General features: G+C 35.1%; 1 protein-coding gene across 4 annotated transcripts in view; it reads right to left on the bottom strand.

Moving 5' to 3' along the window:
- Positions 1–21,602, bottom strand: part of ABCD3 (ATP binding cassette subfamily D member 3) — a 130,721-nt gene that overhangs the window by 50,348 nt on the left and 58,771 nt on the right. For all 4 annotated transcript variants that reach the window (XM_056819110.1, XM_056819111.1, XM_007485000.3 and 1 more), the window contains 2 exons: positions 11,242–11,340; positions 4,659–4,747 (listed from right to left, as the gene is read on the bottom strand). In XM_056819110.1, coding sequence (XP_056675088.1) covers positions 4,659–4,747; positions 11,242–11,340 — 188 coding nt within the window. The remainder of the gene's footprint in view (positions 1–4,658; positions 4,748–11,241; positions 11,341–21,602) is intronic.

The following is a 21,602-nucleotide window of genomic DNA, read 5'->3' as shown; positions in this document are numbered from 1 at the left end:
CTAAAAAATGATCAAAAGATCTCTAATATAACCAATAGCTATAGCTATTCCCATTTCAAACTTATGAACTGTCATCTATGTGTGTATATATATATGTGTATGTATATATATATATATATATATATATATATATATATATATATATATATATATATATATATATATATATCCTCTCCATTAGGCTAGGGGGACCAGGTAGTTTGGAAAAACCACTAACAAAAATTTTGTTGAACCCTTTCTCATCCTGTCAGTTTATCTATAAAGATGGAATCAGATTTATCTTAAGATCTAGGATTGTGGATAGTAAAATTTCAGGAATCTCCCTGGCAGCCAACACTTAACCAAAAAGATAACTTTTTAAGATTATTTTATCTACTTCTTAGGTTTGTAATTTCTTAGGATGCTGACAAAATTATCTTTAACACATCTGGAGATAATGTTTTAAATTCAAATTCTTGCTCAAACTTATAATTAAAGATAATTTACACTAAAAATGTAAGTCAATCAACCAGTATAAAATCATAAATTGTTATTCTAATTTTGAATTCTGATAAGCTGAAGATATAGTGGGCACTCAAAATAAGGAATAAGAGTTGAGGGAGAGAAAAAAAACAGAAAAAAAATAGGACAAAGGAAGAGAAAATGAGGAAGTATAAAGTTGGTCTTATTTACCTTTATGTGTTTAAGATTTGAACAGATACATACACAAATTAACAGAAATACACTGAAACCTTATATTTACAAAGTGCTTTATGAACTGTCATCTCTCTATCCATGTGTGTGTGTATATATATATATATATAAACAACACATATGTATTCTTCAATAATAGTAACTTGTTATTTAGATAACTCTTTAAGATTTGCAAGCACTTTAGATAACCACATTCTATGAGGTAAATCTTATTACTATTCCTATTTTACAATAAAGAAAACTGAGGCTGATAGAAATAAAATTATATAGGGTTACACACAACTAGGTGTCAGAGAAGGATTTAAACCAGAGGTTCTCAACCTCTTAATTTGTAGCAATGAAAATACATAATGAATATCAGGTATGTACATTCCGAATCATAACTGTAGCAAAATTAGAGTTTTGAAGTAGCCACCAAAATAATTTTTTGGTTTGGGGTCACTGCAACATGAGGAACTGTATTGCGGGGTCACAGCATTAGAAAGGTTGAGAACCACTGATTTAAACAAAGGTCTTCCTTCTCAACTCCAGATCCAGCACTCTGTCCTCTAGGACATACTCTCCATTTTACAGATCATATATCACAGATGTAGAACTAAAAATTTTCCCACAAGAGATCTGGTCCAACTTTTCCATTCTATAGACAAGGTCTCTAAGGCTTAGGAAGGGGATGTGACTTATTCAGGGTTATATAATAGATTGTGTGGCAGAGGTAGAATATGCACTCGGGTCCTTTGCTGCCAAATACAGCATTTCTTCCACAGTTATGTGCCACCTCAGCAGGGCAAGGAAACCAGGACTCCAAGTTAAAGGACTTTATCCCAAGACACATAATAATGAAGCTAAGACTTGGAATGAGATAATCTGGCTTCATTCAAGTCCAATGCTCTTTTAATTATACCATGCTGTTTCATGATGCCACTGAGAAAAATATGTAATATATAGCAACACTACTTCCTAAAACATAAAAAGTGAACACAAACAACTTCATAAAGGAGCTTCATTTCTACCTGATGATTCTTTAATTGCAATACCATTACACTAGAAAAAAACAAGATGCAAAGATGTTTAGGTAGTAGAAAACAACAAATTTATGAAGATAATATACCACAGCCCCACTAAATTAATAAAGAACTGACAGCAAATGGTTAATTTTTCTGCAATTTCTATCATATACAGAAAACTTATTACCATACATACAAAATGTTATGAAAATATAAACAAAGATTACTCTACAGAGAAACATAATTAACCTATGTATGGGAGAGTTCCCCTTTGAAGTTTTTGCAACATATTCCTAAAAATTACATGGTAACATGGGTTAAGTCATTCCAAAGAACAATATTAAAATCAGAAGTTGGGCTGTCCAAAAATGCAGCAGCAAGTTATACAAAGGAGGAATAATGTCATAAGAGCAAAAGTATAACCATAAACATCTATAATAATTTAAACTGTAAAATATTCTCTAGGTCCTACAAAATGAACAAAAATGCCCTGAATACAAAGGATCCTAAAAGTCATGCAAAAAACACAACTCTATATAGCATATATATGAGATAAATATCTACCTAAAGATAAAATGCTGTGTAATAAACAAGTAATAATTTTAGATTAAATGATAGTAGCACTAAAACTGAAGGGACAAAGGTACCTTCATTTTTATAACTGAAGAATCTAAGGCCCTGAGAGATTAGGTGACTTATTGAAGGTAGCTGCTGGAGGAGAGGACAGTTTCCAGGGCCTGGAGTCAGGAAGTCCTCAGTCAAAATCAGGCTCAGACACCAATTAGCTCCATGATACTGGACAAGAATTAACCTCTGTTTGCCTCAGTTTTTTCAACTGTAAAACTGGGATGATAGCATCTCTCTCAGTGATAATATGAGGATAAAATGAGGTCATATCTGTAGACAGCTTGGGCCCAGTGCCTGGCACTTAATAAAGGCTTGGTTCTTCTCAAGGTCACACGGAATAAATGTCAAACATCATATTTGTACCCAGATCCTCAACCCCAAAGTCAGAATTGTTCCCACTATACTAATTTGCTTGCCTTCTTAAAACTTGGAAGGGTTTTTCCAAGGTGATCTGGATAAACTATGTTCCTTAAAAGAACTGAAATTTTTTACTTTTCTCCATAAAGGTTTCTGTAACTTTAAAGAAACATTTAGAATCATTTCACTGATGTTACAGGAGCACTCAAAGTAAGGATTACAGGACCACTCCTTTAAAGCTGAAAGAGACAATGAAGATCACCTAATCCAACCATCCAATTTCACACATTAAGAAATGGAAGTGGGGCAGCTGGGTAGCTCAGTGTATTGAGAGCCAGGCCTAGAGATGGGAGGTCCTGGGTTCAAATGTGACCTCAGATGCTTCCTAGCTGTGTGACCCTGGGCAAGTCACTTAACCCCCATTGCCTAACCCTTACCACTCTTCTGCCTTGAAACCAATACACAGTATTGATTCTAAGACAGAAGGTAAGGGTTTAAAAGGAAAAAAAAAAGAAATGGAAGGTCTAAGAGGGAACTTATCTCTGGTAATGTAGATATGACTCAAAACTCAGATGTCAGGTCCTTGGACACCAAATCCAGTAAACAAATTACAGACTCATGTAAACATATTTGAGGATTTGACTAAAGGTTTTGTTGCTCATCAGATCACAGAACTTGAGAATAAAAGGCCCTTAGAGACCATTTAGCCCAATCTCCTCATTTTACAAATGTCAAGTGATATGAGCATACAAGGTGAAATGAGAGCCGAAGTCCTCTGGGCCTAGTTACTGTTCTTTCTTTTGCACTATCCTACAGAATTCATGGTATAAACTTCCATGAACTGGTCTTTGTGTTTATGGTCTTTTCTCCAATTTTTCTTGTTTTCTCCCTCCCTAATTTCCTCAAAATCAAGGGCAAGCTTGAAAAGAAAAGCTCAAAAGGTCAATATGAGGGAGGATGCAGGAAGGGAGAGGAAAGGATAGAGTGATTAGAGAGATGGTAATTTACAGTCTTAGTGAAAATTGCATGCTGACTGAAGAAATATGTATCCCATGGTTTGTGGGTGCTTATAAAATCTGATTAAATACCAGCAGATAGACATATTGTTTTCATCATTCCAGTTATGTCTTAAGACAAACTGCAGATTTCTATTAAAAAAAAAACCACCTATTTAAAGAGGTAGTAAAGGAAAAAACAAATGATATATAGATGCTAGACAACTGCTACATGCCAAAAAGTATGGGCTGCTTATAGTTACACTTTCATCAAAATGCATTTAGTAGTCAATCTTTTGAGTAAAAGTTACATGAATAAAAATACTATTTTTAAAAAAGCAATGCTGATTTTCCCCATCCTCAAAGGCAAAGGAGAGTGAAAAAAAGAACAATTTTGGCACCCCTGTCTTTCAGCAATTTCCCAAGATACAACACAAAGTATTTCAAAGGAAAAAAGTTTTTATTTCACAACCCTTGGTATAGTTTTCATCCTAATATTTCAATAAATACTATTATAAATATTTTAATTAGTAAAAAGGAGATAAAAAAGTTAAACATCCTCAAAAATTTTTGGACATTTAAATCTAGGCTATTCTAAAAGCAAAACATAAAAGAAAAAATCTTTAATTTATAAGAAGATAAATACAACAACTTTTCAGGACACAAACCTTTCATTTCTAAGGTAAAACTAATTCAAAATGGTCTCATAGTTTCAAATTTGGAATTTACAGAAAAGGAATAAAGAAAATATATTAAAAGTGTTAGGTTCAAGATTTTTAAGGGTTTACTTTTTTCTGGTGATAACTTCTAATGATCACTTGCTTCCTGATGGAATATATTGCAAACTTTTTTTATGTTTTATTTATAACACCTAATAAAATGCAAATATTCAGGTTGATGATTTACACATACTTTAGTTGAATTAGTATCAATTTAGAATCTCTTTTGATAATACGGCAAGCTTGAATGGGTGGAAAAATACCTTTCAATGAGTGTCCCATTTTGAATCATCCAAACATCACAATATGTGCGAGATACCAGCATTACAGCAATAAGTATCAAGTAACCTGTCTAAAAGAAAATACATACAATAAATTAAACAATGCTTAAAAACCCTAAGCAGTTAATTAAATAAATCCTGAACATTTAAATTTTACCATAAGAGTACATTTTGCATTTTTTTAAAAATCAATGCTATAACTGGCAACAAATCTTAACTTATTTTATGGCTGACATTTTTTTCCAAGATGGAATTCATTTAATGTCTCCTAATGGTACCACTTTAATAATGAGAAAATGATAATAATTTTGCCTGGTTAATATTCCTTTTCATGTTAAATTCTATTTTTTCAATCAATATGTGTCTGCCTTCTCTTTCTCATTCCCCCTAATCCCACAGGTACAATATTTAATATACAATATTCAATAACCAAGAAGTAGTATATTAGTATTTGCCCAGCACTATTAATAAGCATAATTACAGCAGCAGTTACTATATTTGAAGAATTTGCCTCCACTGGGGAAGCAACCAATAGAAAAACAATACTGTAGGGTAGCACAAAGAGTGCTTAACTAGAAGTCAGGACATTTAGTTTCAAAGTTCCAATTTGGGCCAATAGCAAGTCCTTTGGCTTTGGGCAAATTAATTTCTTTCTTGTGCTTTAGAAATTTCAACTGTACAAATCATCACAAGGATTATTCATGATGACCAGGTAGGATTCATATCAGGAATGCAAGGATGGTTCAATATCAAGAAAACTATCCACATAACTGACCATATTAAGCAAATGGACAAAAATCACATGATTATCTCAATAGATACAGAAAAAGCCTCTGATAAAAATACAACACGCACTCCTATTGAAAACACTAGAAAGTAAATAATAAAGTGGAGGAATTCCATGGGGACTGGAACAACCTCCATGAATTGATGCAGAGTGAGAGGAGCAGAACCAGGAAAACGTTGTACACAGAGACTGATACACTGTGGTACAATCAAATGTAATGGACTTCTCCATTAGTGGCAGTGCAGTGACCCTGAACAACTTGGAGGAATCTACAAGAAAAACCACTATCCACATTCAGAGGAAAAACTGTGGGAGTTAAAATACTGAAGGAAAACAACTGTTTGAATACATGGATTGAAGGGATATGGTTGGGGATGTAGACTAAATGAACATCCTAGTGCAAACATCAACAACATGGAAACAGGTTCTGATCAAGGACACAAGCAATACCCAATGAAATTGCGCATTGGCTGCAGGAAGGGTGGATGGAAGGGAGGGAGGGAAATAATGTGATTATTGTAACCAAGGAATTATGTTCTAAATTAACTAAATAAGCTAATTCAAATGGGAAAAAAATAAAATGAAATACCTAATGTGTTCCTAAAAAAAAAAAAAGAAATTTCAACTGTAAAAGTACTTGGAAGGGAGCTGCTAAGTGATTCAGTGAATAGAAAGACAGGAACAGAGATGGGAAGTCCTGAGTTCAAATCTGGCCTCAGACACTTCCTAACCATGGGACCCTGGGCAAGTCATTTAACCTCTACTGCCTAACCCTTAATGCTCTTCTGTCTTAGAATCAATACATACACAGAAGATGATGAATTTTTCTTAAGTATGTGGATCAATGAGATGCTCTCTAACATGTTTTCCCAATTTATCATTCTATTGTATTATTTTTAGTTCTGAGATTTTACATAAAATCTAGGGCTAAAATTATATGATATAAACTTATAAGTACTTTCATGAATGCATAAAAGGTTAAATATTTGGATTGAGAGCCAGGCTAGAGATGGGAGGTCTTAGGTTCAAATCTGGCCTCAGATATTTCCCAGCTGTGTGACCCTGGGCAAGTCAATTAACCCCCATTTCCTAGCCCTTACTGCTCTTCTGCCTTGGAACCAATACACAATATTGATTCTAAGATGGAAGGTATGGGTTTAAAAAAATACAGAAAAGGAAGCAATCAATGTGGACAAGAACAGGTTGTGGTTATTTTTTTTTAATTCCTGTAAAGGGTAAAACTTGATTGAATAGGATCTTATAGGATGGGTAGGATTTGAATCAGATGAGAAGCAGCAGTAAGGCACTGAATAAAAGCATAAACCCAAAACCAAGCACTACAGTGTATGTGATCATGCGCAAATTACATAGTTTCTCTGAGTATCCTCTTCTATAAAATAATTATATAGTATATGGCTTGCAGAATTTGGGAGAGGAGGTAATAAGGGATGAGGAAAAGTCTCTATAAACCTTATGACACTACTTAAATGTGTGTAGCTATAAGACCATGAAAGGTTTATTATAATTAAAGAAAATGCAAGAATTCTCCACCAATAATTACTGTCAGATAAATATATACATTTGGAAGACATTAACAGAGAAATGAAACATAAAAAGTCATGAAAGGGCATAAAATGACCATATAAGAGGAGAATGGATTAAAAAAAACCACAGTATGTGAACGCAAACAAAATTACCACACTGCATAAGAAACAAGGCAAGAGGGGCAGTTAGGTGGCTCAGTGAATAGAGAGCCAGGCCTGGAAAAAGAAGGTCCTGCATTCAAATCAGACCTCAGTCACTTCCTAGCTGTAGGATCCCAGGCAAGTCACTTAACCCCAATTGCCTAATCTTTACCACCCTTCTGTCTTGGAACCAATACTTCATATTGATTCTAAGACAGGTGAGGGTTTAAAAAAAAAAAGATAACAGGGGAAGATAAAATATTCCAAGAAGCATGACACAATAGAAGGACAATCTGATTAAGATACATACAACAAGGTGCCTAGCAAAAGGTGGAAAACTGACTGAAACGTATGGCCAAGAATTAAACAAGATGAGATGAAAATCTATTGTCTGTGATCTGAACCCCAAGAATAACCATACATTTGTAATATCAAATATTCATTGAACTACAAGTAAAATAGGAATTAATGATTAAAGTATTAATAAGTGAAGCTTGTAAAATTATCTTGAGATTTAAACTATTTAGTTCAAAGAATATGTATAGATAAGAGAGGGTATGTCATGGTGCTGTGGAAGATTCAAGGGAAGATGGATTAGATTGTGAAAAAAGAATTCAATTTATTCAATGTCAGTCCAAAAGAACCAACAGGTAGAAGTTATACAGAAAGAACTACCCAAAAAAGGAATGAGCTTCCTAATCAATGAAAGTGTTCTATGCCAAGGAGAAAAATTCTCTTCACCTTTTTAAGAGTCTAAGAAGTAAACATTGAGCAGCTACATATGGCCCCCTACTACCTCCTCTTTTTTGCAATTCTTTACTATTTTTTTTTCTTTTTTTTAACTCTTACATTATTTATGTCTTAGAATCAATACTAAGTATTGGTTCCAAGGCAGAAGAGCAGTAACAAGGCAACTGGGGTTAAGTGACTTGCCCAGGATCAAAGCTAGGAAATTGCTTACGTAACCCAGGTCCTCTAGGCCTGACTCTCTATCCACTGAGTCACCTAGCTTGCTCCTTTACCATTCTTCATTCACTACCAAGTGAACCATACTTATGTATTTACTACAGATAATTCAATATATTTACCTATGTGCAGAATAACTCTATAGGTCTAGGTTATTTGTAACTAGGCATAGACCTGCTATGAAAATTTCTCCCCCTAAAGGAAGACCTCAATAGTATGTATAACAAGTCCAAAGTGGTATATATTGCAATGAGGTTTCAAAGCCTTTGAGTTTATTGGATCCCAAAACTAAGATATTCTTCAATTCTTTCAAATCCTAAGAAACAGAAAATATGTTAATTATAGGAAATATGTTCTCCCAACATCTAGGCTACTCAAAAAGAAGACAGGCCATACAGTCACCATTATATATGGACAACTCGATCAGTGGTCTTTCCAGAATTACACAGTATTAATATCATTCCAACCTTAGTAATAGTTCAATTAAGCAAGTCATTTCCCCTTAATCCTTCCTGCACTTGGTTAAAAAAAATATCCTGGACGAAGAAGGGACTGGGATCTGCAAGTCCCTATCAATTCATCGTCATTCTTTGACATATAAACCATGTATATCTGTTGCTACTTAATTAAGAACGTACATATGAACTCTATTATATAGTTTAGGTATATCTATAGATTTTAAGAGCTTTGTCCCTCTATCGAACACTTCTATTGGGGAATATGTTAAAGACTGAAGACATGGTAATCAGTAAGAGCTTCCTGCACCAAACACTTTATAATCGAGGACAGATAAATCCCCTACTGAAAATTAACACAGCAAAACCCCTCTAGATCAGAAGTTCTTAACCTCAAGTCCATGAATTTTTTTCTATTTTGTAATTATGTTTTAACATAACTTATTTCCTTTAGTTGTTGGGTTTGGGGGTTTTTTTTTTGAGCATTTAAAAATATTCTGAGAAGAGATCCATAGGCTTCACCCAATGACCAAAAGGGTTTATGGTACAAAAAGGTCAAGAACTAGTGTTCTATATAAATGAGCTAGGACAAACAAAATTTGCATTGTATTATTTAACATCCAAATATCATTTTCTCTTTTTGAACTAGAGGTTCCAAGAGAGGAGAAATTATATTGATGATGAGCTGGGACTCGGGTGACATGAGGGCTTCTAGGTTGCACTAGTTTACTAGCTTGCTGTATGTCTCGAACAAGTCATTTAACTTCTCTGGGACTCAGTTTCTTCATCTGAAAAATAAAAATGTTTGAGCTGCACTACCTCCATAATTCCTTTTGAGTTTTAACAGTTTACTAGTCTATGAATCTACATATGTATATGTAAAGTAGATGCAATTTGGTGATGCAGTAGATAAGAATGCTAGGTCTGAATTTTCAAATAAAGAAATCAAAATTATCAATAAGCACACGAAAAAGTGTTCTATATCTCTTATAATTAAAGAAATACAAATCAAAACAACTCTAAGGTACCAACTTATACCTAGCAGATTGGCCACTATGACAGCAAAGGAAAGTAATAAATGTTGGAGGAGATATGGCAAAATTGGGACACTAAAACACTGCTGTTGGAGTTGTGAACTGGTCCAACCATTCTGGAGGACAATCTGGAACTATAAAGGGCTTTCAAAGAATGCATATCCTTTGATGCAGCCATATCATTGCTGGGTTTATACCCCAAAGAGATAATAGGGAAAAATACATGTACAAAAAATAGCCACAATCTTTGTAGCGGGAAAAAACTGGAAAATGAGGGCATAGATTGGGGAATGGCTAAACAAATTGAGGTATCTGTTGGTGATGGAATACTTATTGTACTGAAAGGAATAAAGAAATGGAGGAATTTCATGTGAACTGGAATGACCTCCAGGAACTGATGCAGAGTGAAAGGAGCAGAACCAAGAAAACATTATACACAGAGACTGATACACTGTGGTACAATTAAATGTAATAGACTTCTCTACTAGCAGCAATGCTATGATCCAGAACTATTCTGAGGGACTTATGAGAAAGAACACTATCTCCATTCAGAGGAAAAACTGTGGAAGCAGAAATGCAGAAGAAAAAGGTATAATTGATCACATGGTTCAATAGGGATATGATTGGGGATTTTGGCTTTAAATGATTACTCTATTGCAAACAGTAACAATAAATATGGAAATAGGTTTTGAACAATGATACATGTAAAACCCAATGGAATTGTTCGTCAGCTCTGGGAGGGGGGAGGAAAAGAATATGAATCATGTAGCCATGGAAAAAATAGTCTAAATTAAGTAACTAAATAAATTATTTTCATTAAAAAAAAAAAAGAGTGCTAGGCCTAGAGTCAGGAAGATCTAAGTTCAAAATTCAGCCTCAGACAATGACTAGTTAACTGTGTGACTCTGGGCAAGTCACTTTACCTTGTTTGCCTGTTTTTGCCTCAGCTGAAAAATGGAGATAATAATAGCTGCTACTTCCCAAGGTTGTAAGAATCCAATGAGATAACAGTTGCTTCAGGTGCCCCAAGTTGCACTGTGTGCTCAGTTACTTGTGCTGCAGCATAGGTTAGAGCTGGCTATTTCCAAAAAAATGTTTTTATTTCCTTTGTCCCTCAGATTTCTTTCTGGTGGCTCTTCTCAACCACATTACAGGAATTGTTATAATGTCTTTGTCTACCTTGTTTTATTCAATTCTGTTTGTAATATCACAGTCTGTTTACTCTAAGAAAGATGTCACTGATGGTATACGGGAGAATGGGACATTTGTTAAATCAAATGGGACAGGCTTGCTAAATCAAAAAACTGTCCTTTTCTTTAGTATGTCCACATAGGACACAATTTGACTTGCAATGTATTGAAAAAGATAGCATAAAATCTCATTTATATAATGGTTAAAAGCTGACAAAGCACTTTTCTTCACAGCAACCTTGACTAGTAATAATGAAAGCATTATGCCCATTTTACAAATGAAAAACTGAAGCCAAGAGATGTTAAGGGACTTGCCCATGATCACAAGCAAGTAGCAGAAACCAAATTCAAATCTAGGTTTCCTAACTCCATACTGAGTACTCTCTTCTATGACACATAAAAAACTTACTTTATAACAAGGTTTACTTTTTTTCAAAATAAGACTTACCTCTTTACAAAATGTTCTAGGAACCATAATTTTCAGAATTTGATGAATTCTTGAAAAGAATACCTTGTCCACCATAGCCCGCTCTTTTTTTCCTTCTTTCTACAGAAGAAAAAAAGGAAAAAGAATTTTTTTAATAAGGTCATATCAGAAGTTAATTATAAAATCAAAGTATGCTACTTTGTCCAAGTTAAAATTTTAAACACATTTATGTAAAAATACAAGTTTCTCTTAATTGCTACAACACGACAAAAGCTACTCAATACCCTCTCCAAAGAACATTTTTAATAAAAGAAAATACCTGTAGGTTATTATATAATATGTGAAGAGCTGACTTACTGGAATACATATAACAAAAAAATAGCAGAAATCCCAAAAGCTTTAGGGGGACATATAAAGTGAACAGAAAAGAAAAACCAACTTCTAGAGAACTTCTCCCCAATTATCATGAACTGAATGATTGTCAGGAAGAACACTGAAATCCTGGAGCCATCCTTTCTCTACTGCTTTCCAGGATTCAAACCAAAAAACTTTACCTCTCTATTTGCAAATATTATTAATTTTGTAATTATTATTAAAGTTCAAAGTATGTTGAGCTACGTGTAAGTAATCCCACAACTTAAACTAATGCAAGGAGGACAGAGACAGGAGGCCTAGCCCTAATAGCTCTTCTGCTTCAGAATCAATACAAAGTATTGAGTCTAGACAGGAGATAAACATTTTTAAAAAATAAGATATCAACAAAATATATTTTTAAAAGTCTACAGGGAAGGGATCTAAAGAAAAAATGACATTAGAAGGCAGAAAAGCTGGAAATCACTGAATTTAAACATTTTAAAGATTGAAGGGACTAAAGGAATTATGTAATACAACCCCTACCTGAAAAGAAATCCCCACTACAATATACCCAACAAAGTTATTTAGCCACTCCATGCCTGAAGACTAAGTGAAGGAAAACACTATTTCCTGAGGCAGCCCATTCCACTTTTGAACAGCACTAATGGTGAGCAAGTTTTGTGTTTTTTCCCTGACATTGAACCTATTTTTCTCTTTGCAGTTTTAATCCATTGGTCCTGGTTCTGCCCTCTTATGCCAAGCAGATAAATCTAATGTTTTCCACATGCAAATGTTTCAGATACTTGAAAGAGTTACTATTTTCATCCAGTATCTTTTCTTGGCTATCTACATTTTTTCAAATGATCCTAAAATGGAATTTAGAATACACATACACACACAAACACAGACACACGGACACAGAAAGATGGGAACAAGTAACACAGGTAAATAGTGGTTTCTTTTATTATAGCCCCAGGGCACTATCCCAACCTAAGTACTAACTAGGTCTGATCCTACTTAGCTTCCAAGATTGGATATTCACAATGGTATGGCTATAGAGGCAGCATGGCAAAATAAGCAGTTTTGGAATCAGGAAGGTGGGGGCTCAAGTCCTGCCTCTGACACAAGCTAGCTCTGTGATACTGACCAAAACACTTTACCTCTCAGCCTTCAAGGGACTTCTCTAAAACTATAATTTGCAGGTTAAATGCCAATGTGAACTGGTGAAAAATGTTTCTCACTGGTAATTTCCTCTACTGTTCAAATTGAAGGTCCAGATTTTTTTTTAAATCCTTTTAACACTGGATTTTGATTCAAGAAATAAGAAAAAACAAGTGAGATGGTTCAACTGAAGCAATCAAAAAAATGGGGCAAAAAGGAGCATTGGGGGGGGGGAGGGAGGGTTCACATAGGTCCTAAAGATGGGAATGATCATCAAGTGATATGAGAACAATAAGCAACAAGTAACCAATGAGATCAACTAGATCAGCGGTTCTCAACCTATCAATTTGTTGCAATGAGAATATATAATTAATATCAGGTATTTACATTCCAAATAATAACTGTAGCAAAATTACAGTTTTGAAGTAGCCACCAAAATAATTTTTTGGTTTGGGGACACTGCAACATGAGGAACTGTATTGTGGGTTCACGGCATTAGAAAGATTGAGAACCACTGATCTAGATGATATATAGATCACAGGCAAATTAAGGTAACAACAAATCTAAAATAACTATCTGTATTGAAGGATATTGACAATCTAAATGCCTCATATATTTTTACTTTTTCTACATTGATGTTTTGAATTTTTCCTTTTCTTTTTATTGAAATTCACTTTTTCTTTACACAAATTTGTATGTGTATGTTTTAAATATTTTTAATGTCTTCATCATTCTCCTAATCCCTTAAAGGCAGTTAGTTCTCCAAAATTCTTATCTTGCTCCTCTTTTCTTCTTTATACTCTCTCCCTTGGAAATTTTATTTGTGACATTTTTTGAAATATTACCTTTGTTGATGGCTCTCAAATCTAAATCTCCAGCCCTGATTTCTAAGATTTGCATTTAAAACTACTGATAGGACAAGAAACACAGGTATCCCATCTGTGCCTCAAACTCAAAACAGTCAAAATCAAATTTATCTTTTCATTTAAATCTTCTTTTCAAAAAGAAAAAAAAATAAATCTTCTTTTCCTTTTAACTGAATTATTTATATCAATGGCACCACCAACATAGTTCATTTCCTGTATCTGAATCCTTTAGGTTATAAGTTACAGTTGACTCTTCCCTCTTTCTCCCTTAACATATGTTTACAAAGTCCTATACATTTTATCGTTTGTGATCTCTCTCTCCAACCTGCCTCTCCTTATGACCCACCTGGTCTATTACAATAGTTGTTCAGATTTATCTTTTTTAGATATATCATCTCAATCTTCTGCTCAAGAATCTTCAGTGGCATTCCATTACATACCCTCCTCTGTCTGGAGGGCATAAGGTCTCCAAAACTGGTGTGTTCTGTGAAAGGGAATTCTTTATTCTCTTTGTCTATGTTGAGTTAATCAACCAAAAATTTAAAAACACCCCCTATTTAACACTAAGTAAAGGAGTTCACAGTCACTTACTTTGAGAGCTCTACCCTTTTAATTCAGTCAGAAACTTGTGAATTCTTTGATAAGAGTTTATACTTTCTGAGGATGAAAGGTGTGAATCCCACAGATACTGCCCTGGGCAGTGCTAGACAATTTGGAGACTGTGATTGGCCCCTGTGAAGAGGAACAGGAACAAGAAGTCACCATAAAAGCAAGCCCCAAACTTCCTCAGAAGAGATTGTCTTTGAGAAGATAGTCTGAAGACATTGTCTTCTGGAGATAGTCTTCTGACTGGGGAGAGTCTTCGAGGGAGCTTTGATGGAGACCTACTGCTTGGAGCTCAGCTTCAACTTAGACTGACTCCTGGACTACTTTGTTAGGTGAGTGAAAGGCTGACTCTTTTCCTTGTTTCCTAAGAGATTAGCTTCCATCTTGGAGGAGGCCACATGGTTACTCACTACCAGCCTTCCTGGTTGAAAGCCAATTAATCTCTGCCTGGATTAAGCAGAGCCAGAGTAAACATTTAAGTTGATAGGATAGATACCCTCTCTAACCTCTTCACATTTCTCTACTTTATTGTTTCCTCTCTACTTTGTAAATATTTGTAAATAAGTTTCTGACTCAAGATATAATAAATATTGGCAACCACATAATTTCATAAAATTATTGTCCAATCATTAAATTTAACCTTACACTACATAATCCAACTTTCCCAATTTTATCTATTATCACCTGCCCATGAAGTCTACATACAGCCAAACTGGTAAACTTGGCCTCCTAATATGTGCTGAACTGTACCATATTCATATCTTTGCTCGTGTTATTCTCTATAACTGAAATATTTTCTCTCCCTTAAAGTCCTACTTATCCTTCAAAGCCTAACACAAATGTGATGAAGCCTCCCCTGATCAATCTGGTAGGGTAGTAAACTTTCTTCTCCTGAACTTTATATAGAACTTCATTTTCAACTCTTGAATGATTTATTCTTTTATATTATTTTAGTACTAACAACTTTTAAAGGAATATTAACCTGAATTGCCGCCACTCAATGATGCCACTTCCAACACAGATGCAAAAGGTATTACATATGATTGGATTTGATAAGTGAAATGAAAAAGGAAGTCAAAGATTCAAGTATGAGTCACTAGGAAAGTGCTGGTCCACTGGGGAGAGATAAAGGTATCAAGAAGAGAAACAAGTTTAAATCAAAAAATTAGTTTAGTTTTGGTCAGAATTAAAGGATGGAGTAAGACCATCTGGGCTTCAACTGATAGAAAGAAGGCAGGAGTGGTAATCATGATATCTGATAAAGCCAATGCAAAAATAGACCTGATCAAAAGGGATAGGGAAGGTAATTATATTTTGTTAAAAGGGACTATAGACAATGAGGAAATATCATTAATCAATATGTATGCACCAAATAATATAGCACCCAAATTTCTAATGGAGAAACTAGGAGAATTGAAGGAAGAAATAGACAATAAAACCAAAATAGTGGGAGACTTAAACCAACCATTATCAAATTTAGATAAATCAAATCAAAAAATAAATAAGAAAGAGGTAAAAGAAGTGAATGAAATCTTAGAAAAATTAGAATTAATAGACATATGGAGAAAAATAAATAGGGATAAAAAGGAATACACCTTCTTCTCAGCACCACATGGCACATTCACAAAAATTGACCATACATTAGGTCACAGAAACATAGCACACAAATGCAGAAAAGCAGAAATAATGAATGCAGTCTTCTCAGATCACAAGGCAATAAAAATAATGATTAGTAATGGTACATGGAAAACCAAATCTAAAACCAATTGGAAATTAAACAATATGATACTCCAAAACCGTTTAGTTAAAGAAGAAATCATAGAAACAATTAATAATTTCATCGAGGAAAATGACAATGGCAAAACATCCTTTCAAACCTTTTGGGATGCAGCCAAAGCGGTAATCAGAGGTAAATTCATATCCCTGAATGCTTATATTAACAAACAAGGGAGAGCAGAGATCAATCAATTGGAAATGCAAATGAAAAAACTGGAAAGCTATCAAATTAAAAACCCCCAGCAGAAAACCAAATTAGAAATCCTAAAAATTAAGGGAGAAATTAATAAAATCGAAAGTGATAGAACTATTGATTTAATAAATGAGACAAGAAGCTGGTACTTTGAAAAAACAAACAAAATAGACAAGGTACTGGTCAATCTAATTAAAAAAAGGAAGGAAGAAAAGCAAATTCACAGCATTAAAGATGAAAAGGGGGACAGCACCTCTGATGAAGAGGAAATTAAGGCAATCATTAGAAATTACTTTGCCCAATTATATGGCAATAAATACACCAATTTAGGAGAAATGGATGAATATATACAAAAATACAAACTGCCTAGAGTAACAGAAGAGGAAATAGAATTCCTAAATAATCCCATATCAGAAATTGAAATCCAACAAGCCATCAAAGAACTTCCTAAGAAAAAGTCCCCAGGGCCTGATGGATTCACCTGTGAATTCTATCAAACATTCAGAGAACAGTTAATCCCAATACTATACAAACTATTTGACATAATAAGCAAAGAGGGAGTTCTACCAAACTCCTTTTACGACACAAACATGGTACTGATTCCAAAACCAGGCAGGTCAAAAACAGAGAAAGAAAACTATAGGCCAATCTCCCTAATGAATATAGATGCAAAAATCTTAAATAGGATACTAGCAAAAAGACTCCAGCAAGTGATCAGAAGGATCATTCACCATGATCAAGTAGGATTCATACCAGGGATGCAGGGCTGGTTCAACATCAGGAAAACCATCCACATAATTGACCACATCAACAAGCAAACTAGCAAGAATCACATGATTATTTCAATAGATGCAGAAAAAGCCTTTGATAAAATACAACACCCATTCCTATTAAAAACACTAGAAAGCATAGGAATAGAAGGGTCATTCCTAAAAATAATAAACAGTATATATCTAAAACCAACAGCTAATATCATCTGCAATGGGGATAAACTAGATGCATTCCCAATAAGATCAGGAGTGAAACAAGGATGCCCATTATCACCTCTACTATTTGACATTGTACTAGAAACACTAGCAGTAGCAATTAGAGAAGATAAAGGAATTGAAGGCATCAAAATAGGCAAGGAGGAGACCAAGTTATCACTCTTTGCAGATGACATGATGGTCTACTTAAAGAATCCTAGAGATTCAACCAAAAAGCTAATTGAAATAATCAACAACTTTAGCAAAGTTGCAGGATACAAAATAAACCCACATAAATCATCAGCTTTTCTATATATCTCCAACACAGCTCAGCAGCAAGAACTAGAAAGAGAAATCCCATTCAAAATCACCTTAGACAAAATAAAATACCTAGGAATCTACCTCCCAAGACAAACACATATATATGAACACAACTACAAAACACTCGCCACACAACTAAAACTAGACTTGAACAAATGGAAAAACATTAACTGCTCATGGATAGGACGAGCCAATATAATAAAAATGACCATCCTACCCAAACTTATTTATCTATTTAGTGCCATACCCATTGAACTACCAAAATACTTCTTCACTGATTTAGAAAAAACCATAACAAAGTTCATTTGGAAGAACAAAAGATCAAGGATATCCAGGGAAATAATGAAAAAAAACACATATGATGGGGGCCTTGCAGTCCCAGACCTCAAACTATATTACAAAGCAGCAGTCATCAAAACAATTTGGTACTGGCTAAGAAACAGAAAGGAAGATCAGTGGAATAGACTGGGGGAAAGCGACCTCAGCAAGACAGTATACGATAAACCCAAAGATCCCAGCTTTTGGGACAAAAATCCACTATTCGATAAAAACTGCTGGGAAAATTGGAAGACAGTGTGGGAGAGACTAGGCTTGGACCAACACCTCACACCCTACACCAAGATAAATTCAAAATGGGTGAGTGACTTAAACATAAAGAAGGAAACCATAAGTAAATTGGGTAAACATAGAATAGTATACATGTCAGACCTTTGGGAGGGGAAAGGCTTTAAAACCAAGCAAGATATAGAAAGAATCACAAAATGTAAAATAAATAATTTTGACTACATCAAACTAAAAAGCTTTTGTACAAACAAAACCAATATAACTAAAATCAGAAGGGAAACAACAAATTGGGAAAAAATCTTCATAGAAACCTCTGACAAAGGTTTAATTACTCATATTTATAATGAGCTAAATCAATTGTACAAAAAATCAAGCCATTCTCCAATTGATAAATGGACAAGGGAAATGGATAGGCAGTTCTCAGATAAAGAAATCAAAACTATTAACAAGCACATGAAGAAGTGTTCTACATCTCTTATAATCAGAGAGATGCAAATCAAAACAACTCTGAGGTATCACCTCACACCTAGCAGATTGGCTAACATAACAGCAAAGGAAAGTAATGAATGCTGGAGGGGATGTGGCAAAATAGGGACATTAATTCGTTGCTGGTGGAGCTGTGAACTGATCCAACCATTCTGGAGGGCAATTTGGAACTATGCCCAAAGGGTGCTAAAAGAATATCTACCCTTTGACCCAGCCATAGCACTGCTGGGTCTGTACCCCAAAGAGATAATGGACACAAAGACTTGTACAAAAATATTCATAGCTGCGCTCTTTGTGGTGGCCCAAAACTGGAAAACGAGGGGATGCCCATCAATTGGGGAGTGGCTGAACAAACTGTGGTATATGTTGGTGATGGAATACTATTGTGCTAAAAGGAATAATAAAGTGGAGAAGTTCCATGGAGACTGGAACAACCTCCAGGAAGTGATGCAGAGCGAGAGGAGCAGAACCAGGAGAACATTGTACACAGAGACTAATACACTGTGGTATAATCGAACGTAATGGACTTCTCCATTAGTGGCGGTGTAATATCCCTGAACAACTTGCAGGGATCCAGGAGAAAAAAACACCATTCATAAGCAAAGGATAAACTATGGGAGTGGAAACACCAAGAAAAAGCAACTGCCTGAATACAGAGGTTGAGGGGACATGACAGAGGATAGACTCTAAATGAACACTCTAATGCAAATACTATCAACAAAGCAATGGGTTCAAATCAAGAAAACATCTAATGCCCAGTGGACTTACGCGTCGGCTATGGGGGGTGGGAGGAAAAGAAAATGATCTATGTCTTTAACGAATAATGCTTGGAAATGATCAAATAAAATATATTTAAAAAAATTAGTTTAGTTTTAAACGTTGAATGAGTTGCTTTTTAGGGCAAGGATTTCCAACAGGTAGTTAGAAATTCAAATCTGGCATGGGATCTTAAGAGCTATTAAAAGGTTGGAAATCTGAATTCATATGTGAAATCATATTTGCTTATCACTAAATTTGGCAGGATGCAACTTATGACTACAATGAAACTACTTTAGAGAATACATTGTTCAAAAATAACTGATTGGGTAACACTAACCAATATTCTATACTAAAAAGTCTGGGTAGAAATTAACTAAACCAAGTGAAGGGGAAGGTAAAGGCATCTACAGGAAGCTCCCAAAAAAAAAAAAAACCAGGCAATATAGTAGTAAACTACAAGTCTTTAGGCTAGATAGAAAAATGGGATAAGGAATTCCTGGCATAAATCACAAAGTTGGCAGGGGATCATGGTAGTGGTAGGGATATCAATAAACCAGATATCTCTGACAGAAAACAGGACAATTGAAAAGTCCCTTATTTGCCTTGCTGATAAATTCATCTTTCAAAAAACAGAAGAAAAATAGAATATTGTTATTCTGAATTTGATCATAAGGAACAAGGAGAAATTGGTGATTTGGAAATAGTGAATAACCATATGAACCTGAATTTTTTTACTTCATGAAAGATAATGAAGGGAACATTGTAACAATTTGACAAATGCCCATAGCCTTTTAGAAGATATAAAATCAGATAAGTAAGATCTCCTAACTGTGAAGAGTGAATCAAACTCTTTGTCTATCAATCAGCAACTTTTAAGTTAATCAATCAAAAACTTTAGTACCCCTACTTAGTACCTTACCAGACACTAAGTATGAGAGTTCACAAGTCACTTGCTAGAGTGGGTGATATTTCCAGAGGCCACTGCCCTGCTGTTGGGCAGTGCTAGGCAAATTGAAAGACTATGGTTGGTTCCCGTAAAGTGGGGAAGGGACAGGAAGTGATGTGGGAAAAGGACTATAAAAAGTCCTGAACTTCCTGTCCAAGGGACTTCTCCCTTGAACTTCTCCTTTGGAGTTCTTTGCAGGGATTCTGCGTTGGTGAGCCAGACTGGAGGAGGAGACTTTCCTTGGATCTTATGGTGGTGAGTGGAGTGATTCCTTCTTTGGTTCTTCAGTCAGGAGATCTTCTCTGCTTGTTGGTGCTTTGGTGGTGTAAACCTTAAAATTTCTTAGACTTATGAATGTTGGAAATTTCACCATTGGGAAATTTCATACTGGAAAAATTTCCTACTAATAGTAAGAACTCTATTGGACTGTGAAACCCCTTGGCATGGGAGGATCCTTCTCCTCCCTACTTAAGACTACTTTAAGACAGAAAACCTTTTGCTAAACAATGGAAAAGGTTTTGACCTATACTTAAGCATAGAACAGGAGTTCTTTGAGTCATGATTGATTTTAGAATTGATACAATAGAGATACTTGGAATGACAGAACCAGGTCTTGGAACTTACAATCTCCACCCTACTTAGTAGTAAAAGGATTTAGGAAGGGCTGCAGCAAAGATCAAGATTTAATTATTTGAGAATATGACCTTCAACAGACATGTGCAAAGGAAACAGACCTCTGGGCGGTCCTGGGTTAAGCTAGAGCCACCATTGGCATAGGGGAGACATGAACAGTGATTGGTAGATGTGAGAACTGAGGGGAGGGAACTTAGATGGTTTCCTTAAAGACAGCGGGGTCTGAGGACAGAGGGAGGAGAGTTCGAGGAGGTTTTGCTCTGAGAGTTTTTGCTCTGGAGGAGTCCGAGAGGAGAGAGGTCCTGGAGGGAGAGCTCCTGGAGAGGTCTTGAAGGAGGCTGTGAAAGAAGAACTCAGGAGGAGTCAGGAGGAGAATTCTCTGGAACATTTCTTGAAAGGAGGCTCTCTTGAAGGTGGAGCCTGAGGTTGGCATGAGAAGCCTTACCTAGAGAGATCTTGGGTGAGTGATAAAATCAACTGACTGATTTATTCATTCTTATTCCTTTCTTACTTTCTCTCTTTTTCTATTGATTAATCAGTGTATTATAAATTAAATTTCTCTATAAAACCCAGTTGGCTTGGGCATATTCATAAATTGGGAATATATTCCCTGGCGACCATCTTATATTTATATAAAACCAAGACACAGTAGAAAACATATTTCAGCGGTCATAATTGTTATATATTTCCCTTGCTCCCAAAACATTTTAATTATCACAGTGAGACATTCCCTTCAGCGTGAGTTCTAGTGA

Source organism: Monodelphis domestica, chromosome 2 (assembly GCF_027887165.1).
Source record: "Monodelphis domestica isolate mMonDom1 chromosome 2, mMonDom1.pri, whole genome shotgun sequence".
NCBI lineage: Eukaryota > Metazoa > Chordata > Mammalia > Didelphimorphia > Didelphidae > Monodelphis > Monodelphis domestica.
The sequence above is the reverse complement of the archived record's forward strand: the minus strand, read 5'-3'. Positions and strand labels throughout refer to the sequence as shown.